The 12,480-nt window shown below is 36.1% G+C and overlaps 1 protein-coding gene across 1 annotated transcript in view; it reads right to left on the reverse strand.

Moving 5' to 3' along the window:
* Positions 1-1,126: 1,126 nt before the first annotated feature.
* LOC135213901 (peripheral plasma membrane protein CASK-like) overlaps positions 1,127-12,480 on the reverse strand; it is a 164,298-nt gene continuing 152,944 nt past the window's right edge. Inside the window, exons 10-11 of the mRNA XM_064247997.1 lie at positions 11,814-11,935; positions 1,127-1,138 (exon numbers count right to left, since the gene is read on the reverse strand). Of these exons, the coding sequence (XP_064104067.1) occupies positions 1,127-1,138; positions 11,814-11,935 (134 nt within the window). The remainder of the gene's footprint in view (positions 1,139-11,813; positions 11,936-12,480) is intronic.

Consider the following 12,480-nt stretch of genomic DNA (forward strand, 5'->3'; position numbering starts at 1 on the left):
TTATCTCAAAAGCCACTATGAAGTCTAGGTTGTTTTTGCGGTCTGGCATAAGGGCAAAGGATAAGCCTAAATTTAAAACTAAATGTTGATTTACAGTAAGGGGGTGTTGGTATAAGTTTAAAACTTTGTCTTGTTGCTCAAGATTATTCCATGCAACTATTGTCTATTAGGTTATTTAACTTGCGTAGAAGTCTGTTGGATTGAGTCACGCTATTATAGGCAGCAATGTCGGAACAGAATGAAATCAGATACCTGTATATGTGGTCCGTAGTGAGGAGGCGAAAGATTAGACTGGGTTCCATATATCACTCTGCGTAGTACGAAGATGTCGTTTTTCGTATCGGTGATTCCTTTCCTCCAGGAAAATCTTGTTTTGTGAGAGAGGGAAGGGGTCCGATGCAGAGTCCATCTCCCGAATCCCCGTACATTTTTGGTAGTACTGTTCTTTGAGGCATTTCTTTCTAAAAAAGTGTTTTTGGTTTTTTCAGCCGGTGTAGTCTGATCAGTTCTACCGACCCCCTAAAGACAAGACCAGAGATAACACCCAACAATAAAATAATTCCCCACCTGGACACGATTAAGAGAATAACCAACCCCCTCGGAAAATCGAACCCTTTTGTATTTACTTACCCAAACACCTTAGCCAAATCCCTGATTAACGTCCAACAAAAGACATCTCCAAAGGACTCTGGGGTATACGAAATCCCATGCCAGGACTGTGACCAATCTTACATCGGATTTACAGGTAAATCCCTTCCCCAGAGATTAATACAACACAAACGGTCAGTTAGGTATGGACAACAGAACTCGGCTATTTTCAACCATATAAATGAACATAACCATAGAATAAACTGGAATTTGTCCACGTGTAATTTATAGCAGCAACTGCCGGTACAAGAGTCAAATGATGGAATCGGCCTTAATAAAAGAGAGGAGGTAATGAACATCTCAAAAGGAGGATGGATTTCGGACACGATCGACAACGTCTTCATTCAACCAACCCTTAAGAAGATTAGAGGAAGATTATCAGCGGGGGGGGTGACTTAAAATGGCTTGTACTTGGTGGAAAACGTTTGTTGGGGATGGACCTCTTGGTATAAATACCACCTTTTCTGGTGAATTTTTCTCATTCATCTACCTGAAGAGGGATACAGCAGTCTCTGAAATATAGTAACCTTTTTCTCTATTTTGGTGTTTTATGGCTCCTTTATTAGATGGAACTCTGTTTGTTACAGAAACATTTTTACCAGTCAATATTATATATATTTATATATATATATATATATATATATATATATACTTATATAAAATATATAATATATATATATATATATATATATATATATATATATATATACCTATCCTTATATATATATATATATATATATATATATATATATTATATATATATATATATTATATATATATAAAAATTTAAACAATACCTCCAAACTACCAATACAGCCGTGACAACAACCTTCAAAATCAAACAAAATCTGAACCACACGGCAAAGAAAACCATACTGAACCACCATAAATTTACCGTACATTTATAATTACAAAATGACATTTCGTCTTTATTTTGGAATACAAAGCTATCCTGTATTTACAGCGCAAATACAAATAGGTTAAGTAAAAAAAAAGAAAATAATTTACAACTCTGTTACGGGTCCCTCTCCTAAAGTTAACGACATTAGCAGGGGTACGGATTTCGAGGCATACGCCGGTTTTATATATACAAGATTCAGTCAACACATTCTATCTGAGAGAGTTTACCTAAAAATAAACCCTGACTGATTTAGAACAGCTTAATCTACAGAGAGAGAGAGAGAGAGAGAGAGGATGGACGAAGCATGAGATAAATGTATAGGAATCAGAGGGACTGCCGCAGCGCTTCAGTTCTGCAGGGTAACAATACCCCACTCGAACAATATTATTTCTCTACATATCACCACCAAACGTCCCTTCTATCCCAAGCCCTTTGCACATTAACAATTATTGCACGAGAGCATGAAACCGTAATTATCTATAGAAGAAACAAGATAAATAAAAGAGAGAAAGAGAAAATGGATATCCGAATATCACATTCCCTCTTTTTGCTCCCATTTTATTGAAGAAGAGAGGGAGGGGATCGGTCTTTCGTATTGAAATTCCCCAAAGGAATAAAAGAGGGGAAAAAGGGAAAAAAATTGGATTTTCCCCCTCTCTACATTCAACCTCGCAGATTACTTATGGGCCCGGCATGCCACAACCCCGCGTTATTTCCCCCGTCCGGTTCCCTAAATTGTATGAGAGAGATTTTAGCGAAAACCTTTGATTACACACAGAGCAAAAGTAAAGGAGACTCTTGCATGTGGACGAATATAATCTTTTATCTCGCTGTCTGTAGAGGGACTTTCGCCATCAAGAATTCCCTTTCAAAGACTTCCCTTTTAAAATGGAATTAAAACCAAATCAAATTTTTCAACTCCCTACGGGGATCACTCTCTCTCTCTCTCTCTCTCTCTCTCTCTCTCTCTCTCTCTCTCTCTCTCTCTCTCTGTATAGTATCGCCGAGCAGGCTACACTGACACTACTATTTGTGTACTAAAGATAGCTGTAAACACTAATATCATTCAAAAAGCAGATATCACACGGCTGCGAAGGCAGAGGTTGGCGATCATTTGAGAAAAGTAATTTACGAAGGAGACTCGATCAGACATATAAGTTGACTGAACTCGGACACGACGTTTAAAGAAAGTATCATTGCAAGGGATTCTCATTTAGTAGAAACTGACATAGTGGGCTTTGCATAATGATGCCTTTCAGAGTCGCTATTAGTGAAAACTACAAAAATCTTTAAAATAATGTAAAAATCATTAGAAGTGAAAGCAAATACGCAGCAAATGGCGAAAGTCTGATTTATTGGTTAAAATTAACTGTTATTTGTGTGAGAAACAAGAATTTACAAAGGACGAGGGAGGAGCTGCTTTCAAATTTCAAAAATTGTATTATGGATGTACGCTGGTCATTCCTTGGTGCATATCAACCAGGCTTAGTGTCACTGGCTATTTGCCCAAAGGTGGTCCGTATAGTGTGGTAAGATGCTGAAAGAGATGAAAGAGACTTGACGTGGATCTCTGAAATCTTCCAACTACTGCACACAACCTCTGGTAGTGCAATAACTTTTGTAGAATCTTTCATTAATCAAGCTCACTAAAAACTCAAAATTTGGCGAATATACAAAAATAACTACGGGGTTAGGAGTCAACCTCACAACACCGATGTAAAATGTTAAAAAAAGAAAGAAATAAAATATGCATATTGGACGACTGACTGGAAATTATAAGGAAGAACACGGACGAGTTAACGACTGGTAAGTAACCACATCTGAAGAATGGTATTATATACAAGTGGACGAACAAAGGGTATAAAATGTAAACTGCCGGGATCGTAAATGATAATGAATGGCTGATAAAAATATATAACGAGAATATAAAGCTAAAAACGAAGGAATGAAAAAGCATGGTAATGGGAGATTGGAAATGTCTATAAATGGTGAGAAATGAATGCCGAAGGAGAGGTTTTGTCATCAGAGCCACAATTCGTAAGAAAGGGTGTACACCTGAATGAAATTTGCAAATTTCAATATTAATTACACAAAAGGAGAGTTGAATGCAGACTATAACAAACCAATACAAAAACAATATAGATTTTTTAACTTACGATTAATACTGAAAAGTGCGACGGAAAAAATCGCAAAGATTCAAGGTTTTGTCATTCAAGAAGGCTAATGGATAAAAAAAAACAGATAATTAGGAATATGACAGAAAGAAAAAATACATAAATGGTCGTGTATAGATAAAAGCAGCGGAACGATATGACAGGCAAAATGAAGACGAAAGAAGAAACGATAGATAAAAACAGCGGAAAGATATGAGAAGCAAAAGAAGGAGGAAGAAAAGATAGCTAACAATACACTAGAAGGAAAGAGAACTGAAATATCTAAGGAACCGTGCTTTGTTTTTGAGATAAAAAATTCTAATATTTTCCCTCGCGCAAACAAACAAACAAACAAACATACGCCGGCAGCACTGTATCACTCAGCGTCGGCCTAGCGCGTGAATTAAGGGGCAGTGCTGTCAAGGCGTGGGATGAGCCCACCTTCCGCACTATCAATCACCGCTGTTCCAAATGGACACCATCGATTTCACGGGGAATCCGTCCGGGCCGGTAGATCAGAGACGCCCGAGGAAAGGATTTATACGCCAATCTCCAGGGGCGTCAGCAATAACTATTATATAGCCAGAGCCGTGGAGTCAGATGCTCCTCTCTCTCTCTCTCTCTCTCTCTCTCTCTCTCTCTCTCTCTCTCTCAGGCGATAAATTTGCCAGGACTTAATGACAGTCAGGCTGATATTATACAGCTAGTCAGATGCCCCCCTTTTTTAATCATCTCTCTCTCTCTCTCTCTCTCTCTCTCTCTCAGGTCTTCATGGCAGTCAGGCTGACATCACGACACTGAACTGGCGAGACTTAATGATGTCTGCAGGATCTCGTCTCCTAATGATTTTTTAATCGAAGAAGAATCAGGCCTTCCCCCGCCATTTCTTACTACTGGTGACGGGACAACTTCCGTTTTCTGTTCCATAGTACGAAACGAAACTCCTCTGTTATTATTGAATGTGCTATTTATATTCACAACACTTGAAAGCTCTACTATATTGCTTCAAAAGCGTGCCTAAAATATGATCAGCCTAAAGGCTTAAATATTATAATCATTATTCAATACGAGGTAGAATCCACGGGGTAGGTCCAAACAGAAGATTCACAAACAATAAAGGACAAAGAACGAATACAAAAAATAAGAAATAATCAAATAGAGGGCGAAGCGCATATATATAAATCTATATATATTATATATATATATATATATATATATATATATATATATATATATATATATATATATATAGTATATATATATTATAATATATATATATATATATATTATAAAGGCAAATACCACAAAGGACAATTGAAACAACGGAGTGGTTTCTAGGCCTTTTGACACACGGTCCTTTACTAGCAGAACCAAGTGTCGAAAGGCCTGCCATGTTGCCAACCACTCCGTTGCTTCATTTTTGCTTCGTGGTGGCATTGACCTTCATTTACGAGCCTATAATCATATCTTAAAGAATCAGTTATATATATAAACACACATTTTATATACACATATGTAAATAATTTCTTCTATTAAAACAGGATACGTCTCAAGTATAACAGGCCCATTAAAACACTGGTTTAAAAATCAGGACTATATTTAAGTAGACTAACTTCCACCCTTTGCGTGCGCGTGCGTATGTTACATGAATATCCGCTAAGGCAATGAACGGTGACTGGAAATTTAAAGCGTAAACTTAAGAGTACTGGAACCAGCTACATAGCCAGGAAAAACGTTCCCACTTCCATACTATAGTAGATTCACATCAACGGTGCATCTGATGTCTAGGCCCGTCCCTTACGATGCTCCTGATTGGCTGTTGATAAGCCAATCACAGGGCTGGAAACTCTCCTCAGTCTCTATCGATGTATGTTCCATCTCTCCTGAGGTATACTTTTGAAAGACGTACCCCTCAGGAGAGGTTGAGCATAGATCCTACCCATGTGAACTCTCGAGAGAGACTGAGAGTTTCCTGCCCTGTCATTGGCTTATCAACAGTCAATCAAATCCACGGTTGATGTGAATGAACTATAGACAGTGTGACAACGTGGCAGCTCAACAGAATAGAAATGATGTTCTGAATAGCGAATTGCACGGTCTACTCCTTGACGCGCAGATATTAAAGATAAAAAATATAAAAGTTGCATGATGTAAATGAATCATAATTACATTACTATGAAAAAGAAAACCACCAATCTGAGCAATCTTTGCTTAGAAGATCAACATACAGGGAGAGCTCTATCAACGGCAGAATGAAAGACCTGAGGTAGAGGTAAAGGTAATGTAAAAATATTCATTCTCTCAAAAACTTCATAAAAATGGCCCCATGTAAAAATCACTTCACAATCCCTAAAATGAAAAAAAGGGCACGGGTTCTTAATTTTTAAGTTACATCCCCCCTCTTGGCTTTTTCAGAATCCTGCCTATATACTGAATAAAAAGAAAAGCTAAAGCTGAATGTAATAATGAAAAGAGACTCTTCATCTGGAGCTCTGAATACCCGTCCTATAGAGTGCTCTCTCTCTCGTATTTTATTTTTTTCATTCAAAAAGGTCACTGAGATAGACAAGTTCTCAGACTCCAATTACCCCCTTCCTGAGTCTACAAGAAATAAAATATTACCATAATTAACGTACGTAATAAGTTATATAGGACTTAAAAAAAAAGACTGGTAATTATATAATCATACCAACGCCAAAATACACGTGCACAATAAGATACATAGTACTTAACAAAAAGAAAAAGAGACTGGTAATCATACCAACGCCATAATGCACGTGCAATGATTTATATGGTACTTTATAAAAACAATCTGTTATCATACGAACGCTTTTGAATTAGCAATCAAAGGACGTGCCCACAATACGGAGATGCCAATCGGGAACTTTTCTTAGATAAAATGTCACAACTGATTGTAGTAAGCGACGCGGGGTAATGATTTTAACCCTACATAAAAATAAAAGCTATATATCTCTAGTTTAAAAACCAAACCAATTTTCCAACTAAGCTTATAATTCAGAATGTGAATCAAACTCGGACCTACTTCCTCTTTGATATAACTGACAATATATTTCAGGAATCAAAGAACAGAGAAACAAAATGAATTACCCTTTTCAAGAGCAAAGACCAATGGAACGTTCTACCGTCTTATCTGAGGTCAGGCCATATGACAAACTCACCTCTTAAGGGAGTTGTCCCCCACGACATTGTTAGTTTAAATTGCAACTAAAGGTATCTGAACAACCATTACTTTCTATCTGATGAATTGAGAACACTTAACATTATTCACCTTTTAAGAAAGAAACCAGTCGTTTCAAGCCATAGTATTATATTTCTCACCTCTCCATAACTTGCTAAATTATGCAGCTTTGGAGAAAACATCCATTTACCCTTGAGTTCTCGTCAAACGCCGTCGGCCTTGAATTAAAAGTTAAAAATGTTAGCCTTTTGACTCTGTATTTTCCTGCATAGCAAACTATTTGCACCAAAGACGAGAACATTTACAAACATTATGGAGGAAAACTCCTGCAGGAGCATGCCAGTCATCAGCCTGGAAGTTCCATTAACCTTTGCTCTTAAAGAAAAAAAAAACGCTAATCTTAAGTTAAACCAAGACAGCAGGACCTCATATGAAGACCTTACTCAAATATAATGAGCTTTCTATAAACTAGAATGATTTTATTTGCCTTTGATCTTAATTAGCCTTTTTTTGTAAAAGATAGTTTTCTTCGCAATCTTTTTTTCCATGAGAACGCATTACTTTCTTCGTCGCCGTTACCATAGTACTAATGTGCTACTTATAGTCACGTTTGTTTATAATGATTTTGTTCCCACGATAGATAGGTGCATACTGTGTGTGTATATATATATCTATATATATATATATATATCTATGATATTTAAGTTTTATATATATGATATATAATATATATATATATATATATATATATATATATGAATATATATGCGTACTGGAATATCATACTCACTATCGTCTAATCATATTCTATTTGAATGTGTCCACACAGATAACATCCATTATCGTATGGCAATATGCTACTTTCTTCACACAGATGTAAATGAAGTCACCTGTGGCTAGCGAATATTAATATACGGTACTGCGTATATTTCAGCATTATCTAAGAAGCATTTTATAAAGGTTAAACTCATGGGGGACGCCATCTACAAAGGCCAATCCTTTTTTTTTTTTTTAGAAATATGCGCCTGCATGGCAACGAAATTATGTTTCCAATAAAGGCCTCATTTACATATCAAAGATGCATTTTCTTATTGGGGATGGGAGGAAGGAGGGAGAGAGGTAGGGAGGGAGGGGGGGGGGAAGAGTCCCCCGATATTATTCGCGCGGCGGGAACCTGCCTTATCGCTCCCGACCGCCCAGATCGGCGAGTTCGGCTAGATCTGCGGGAGACAGAGCACAGAGGTCCTTCTCGGGGGTGAGGTTTTCATGGCAACCTCATCAATGCTCTCCGACTTCTTCGTTCCAGACTCCTACTGGAATGGAATATTGTTTGTTTGTTTGACGTTGCATGGAACCAGTGGTTATTCAGCAACGGGACCAACCACTTTACGTGACTCCGAACCACGTCGAGGGTGAACTTCTATCACCAGAAATACACATCTCTCACTCCTCAATGGAATGTCCGAGAATCGAACTTGCGACCACCGAGGTGGCACGCCAACACCATACCGACCACTCCACTGAGGCGCTGAATGGAATATTGAAATTAGGCAAAAGGCCACGCGCTGGCGCCTCTGAGGTCATTCAGCGCTGAAACGGATACTGGGAGTGGAAAGGTCTGAGAGGCGTAACGGGAGGTAAAACCTCAAAGCAGTTGCACTATGAAACAATTGTTAGGAGAGGGTGGTAAGTCGCTGGTCCAATATTACTGCTTTCAAAATTAGTCAGTGTTCTTAATTTGTTTCTTTTTTTTATTTACGCTTCACTCCTTCGTTCTTTCTCTTTTACTAAATTCGTGGAAACGATCACCTCTCTAATCCACGTATGTTTTCATACATCGAATTTAAGCTTGAAGATGGAAGAAAGAGAATATGAACGGAGGTAGATTAAGAAGAATGAAAGGTGTAAAAAAAAACTTAAAGTAATGCTACAGTGCACTGCATGAGACGTACTGACGTCACTATGCCTCTAAGAGGCTGAAAGATATCAATGGGAAGTTGATACTTTTTTCTTTTATTAGAATTCTGAAACGGGATAAAGAAACTGTGGGACGCTATTCACCCAACTAGATGCAACTGGGCGAATTTGCCAAAGGTAGCGGCAGAGCTAAATTAATTAAGAAGCGGTCATCCGGAGAACGAATCCTTTTGGTATGTATGATAAAACTTGCCAGGAATAGAATTCCAAATTTACTTTTGCACACTACGCCTGACCCCAAGTTTACCACCAGCAAGATCCTGTGATTTTTTCTCTAAAAGACCCCTGTATATATATATATATATATATATATATATATATATATATATATATATATATATATATATATATATATATATATATATATAAGGGCTGTGCATTTTAATTGTATATTCTCATTATCGAACCTTTTGCCTTAGAGAGGAGAGAGGAGCCTGACCCTGAGTATTCCGCCCCCAACAAGCATCCTGTGATTTTTGCTCTAAAAGATTCCTGTGTATGTATGTATGTATGTATGTAGTATGTATGTATGTATGATATATATATATATATATATATATAATATATACATATATATATATATATATATAAAATTGGCTATGTATATATATAAATTGGCTGTGTTTTAATTGCATATTCTCACTATCAAACCTTTTGCCTTAGAGAGAGAGAGAGAGCAAGCAATTCTCGATGCACAACGAAAATTCCTTTGATTTTATTTGTTAATAAAATCTAAAAACTAAATGCCACTCTAGAATTATAAGTTATAAATCAGGGTAAATTTGTTGCATCTCTAATGAAATTTCAATCTTGGGTAATATTACATGAACAAACAAGGCGTGATCCTACCTCCAGCTTACTAAGGGCACATGCTAAATTCTATGGTCAAACAGATCCTTCTTTCACCATCGAAAATTAAAATAAATACTCTATATTTGATTAGGAATAATTTTTTCTGTACTGTTTAACATGCACATTATTTATTTGTTACATTTTAATTCTAATAAATAAATCCTAAATATGCTAAAATTCCTGTATCCTTAACTCCACGCGAAACACCTTTTCCAGATCTTTTTAGCCTTTCCTAGCGCCCCACCCCCAGCAACAAGAACAACGACAAAGTAGTTTGTAGGCTTACCCCCAGAGTAAGCGAAAATTATGCCGTACGTAATGAAATAACCGAAAATTTTCTTGTTTAAATGATTCTGTAAGAGTCAAAATTCGCACGTTCCGCCTTCGGGGGAAAAATTCAATTAAGGGCCAAATAATTTGCCTGGATCGTCCGACGGGAAAGCAGTGTCCCGTAAGCGGATTATCTCTTGGCAATTAGCTTTCAATTAAACGCCTTGTGCGCAAGCTCTGGCGTTTAAGTCGTAGGCTTTCAAGTCTTTAGACTTCGAAGCTCTGCATAAATCTGGCTATCATATTTAAATGAGGAATAGGCAACTTGTCCGCCAGATAAGAGATGGTCAATTAATGAAAGCAGTCCTGATAAGTCATGTATATTCAGAAGCGCTGAAGACCAGTGACGAACATTATATCGAGTTTGAAACTGACATGGGAAGTGAAAAGGGCCAAAATAAGAATTTTAATCGTAATTTACATAGTCGATGACATTTCACCCGGTTGACAGCTAGTGTCACCATTATACGTAATTAATAACTGTGTCAATAGTCGCTTATTGCCTCAATTTTTTTCTATTTATTCCCTAGAAGGCACAAGTTTATAATGCAACCTATCTGTGAAAATCTAACTCCGTCATGCAGCCCCATCAAACTATCCTCAGACACAAACCGAATATAACCCACAATTCATAATACTATATATATATATATATATATATATATATATATATATATATATATATATATATATATATATATATCATTCGAGCTACAAATGTCCTTTAATATCTAATTCGCTCTACCTCGGAACTTGATATGTTTTCATTATATGTACCGAGGGCGGGAAATTTTTTAGTTGATAATAACGAAATTTTATTATCAACTCAAAAATTCCCCCTCGGTACATATATGAAAATATATCAATTCCGAGGTAGAGCGAATTAGATATTAAAGGACATTTGTAGCTCGAATGATTTATATGAATCACGGTGATGTGATAAGTATTCATTTATATATATATATATATATATATATATATATATATATATATATATATATATATATATATATATATATATATATATATGTGTGTGTGTGTGTGTGTGTGTGTGTGTGTGTATAATATATATATACTATATATATATATATATATATATATATATATATATATATATATATATATATATATATATATATATATATTATATATATATAAGGCGTGTTGTAGATAAAATAGCTAACGAAAAATTCTTTACTATCTAGACCATTACCTGAACGGGGCATGCTAGCGGAAGGGCTCATCCCTAAAAAGCAGTAACTGAATACGTAACTTATTTACAAAATAATGGTGCGTTAATGCAACATATCCGTGTCTTACCTGCTATGTCGCAACGCTGGAAGCAATCCGAGTTATCAATAACAGCAGTACAATTAATAAAATATCTAAATTAACATGGACGCTAGTCTTACCTGTCAGTTGACAATGCTGAAAACATTCTAAGAAATCAATAATAGGGGTAAAAATAATAAAATATGTAAATTCACATGGAAACCCGTCTTACCTGTCACTTTAAAACGCTGAAAACATTTTAAGTAATCAGTAGTATCCGTAAAAATAATAAACTGTATAATTCACATGATACCCCTCCGGCCCCCCCCCACACCACCCCAAAAAAAATATCAAATATCTAAATACACATAGACGATCGCCTGACCTGTCACTTGACAACGCTGATGAAAACATCGTTAAGTCAAACCCGCAAAACAAAACAAGGACAACAAAAGCAAGAGGTCTGTCTGTCTGTACTCACATCGAGGAGGGCGTGGAGCTGCGTGTCTTCCAGGACCGAGAGAAGGAAGTCCCGGTCCTTGACGGGACATTCCTGGAGGCACTGGATGTCATCCAGGGAGTCCAGAACCACGCTTACTGCTCCTGCGAAAAATCACCATCACGACTATTGCTATTAAGGCTGACATACTTACGTACAGTCAGTTCTGTTTCAGTTGAAAACAGAAATATATGACAGATTCGATTTGTATAAATTCAAATACTAGATACAAGTAATACAGACAACAATAATATATATATATATATATATATATAATATATATATATATATATATATATATATATAGTTTGTGTGTTTAAACCTAACTCACACACACATTAATATATATATATATATATATATATACACACACAACACACACACACACACATTAATATATATATATATATATATATATATATATATATATATATATATATATATATATATATATATTTATTTATTTTATGAAGTCAAATCAGATCGAATTACATCACTCAAAGACTATGTACTGTCTGCACATCATTAAATCCTTGATAAGTATTGCATTAAAAGTAAAACAATTCAGAATAATTCAAAACACACTGAAGTATCACATATGTTTTAAGTCAAAAGAGAGTCAGTCGATCCAGATCACTCGAATACATAC

Source organism: Macrobrachium nipponense, chromosome 43 (genome assembly GCF_015104395.2).
Source record: "Macrobrachium nipponense isolate FS-2020 chromosome 43, ASM1510439v2, whole genome shotgun sequence".
Lineage (NCBI taxonomy): Eukaryota > Metazoa > Arthropoda > Malacostraca > Decapoda > Palaemonidae > Macrobrachium > Macrobrachium nipponense.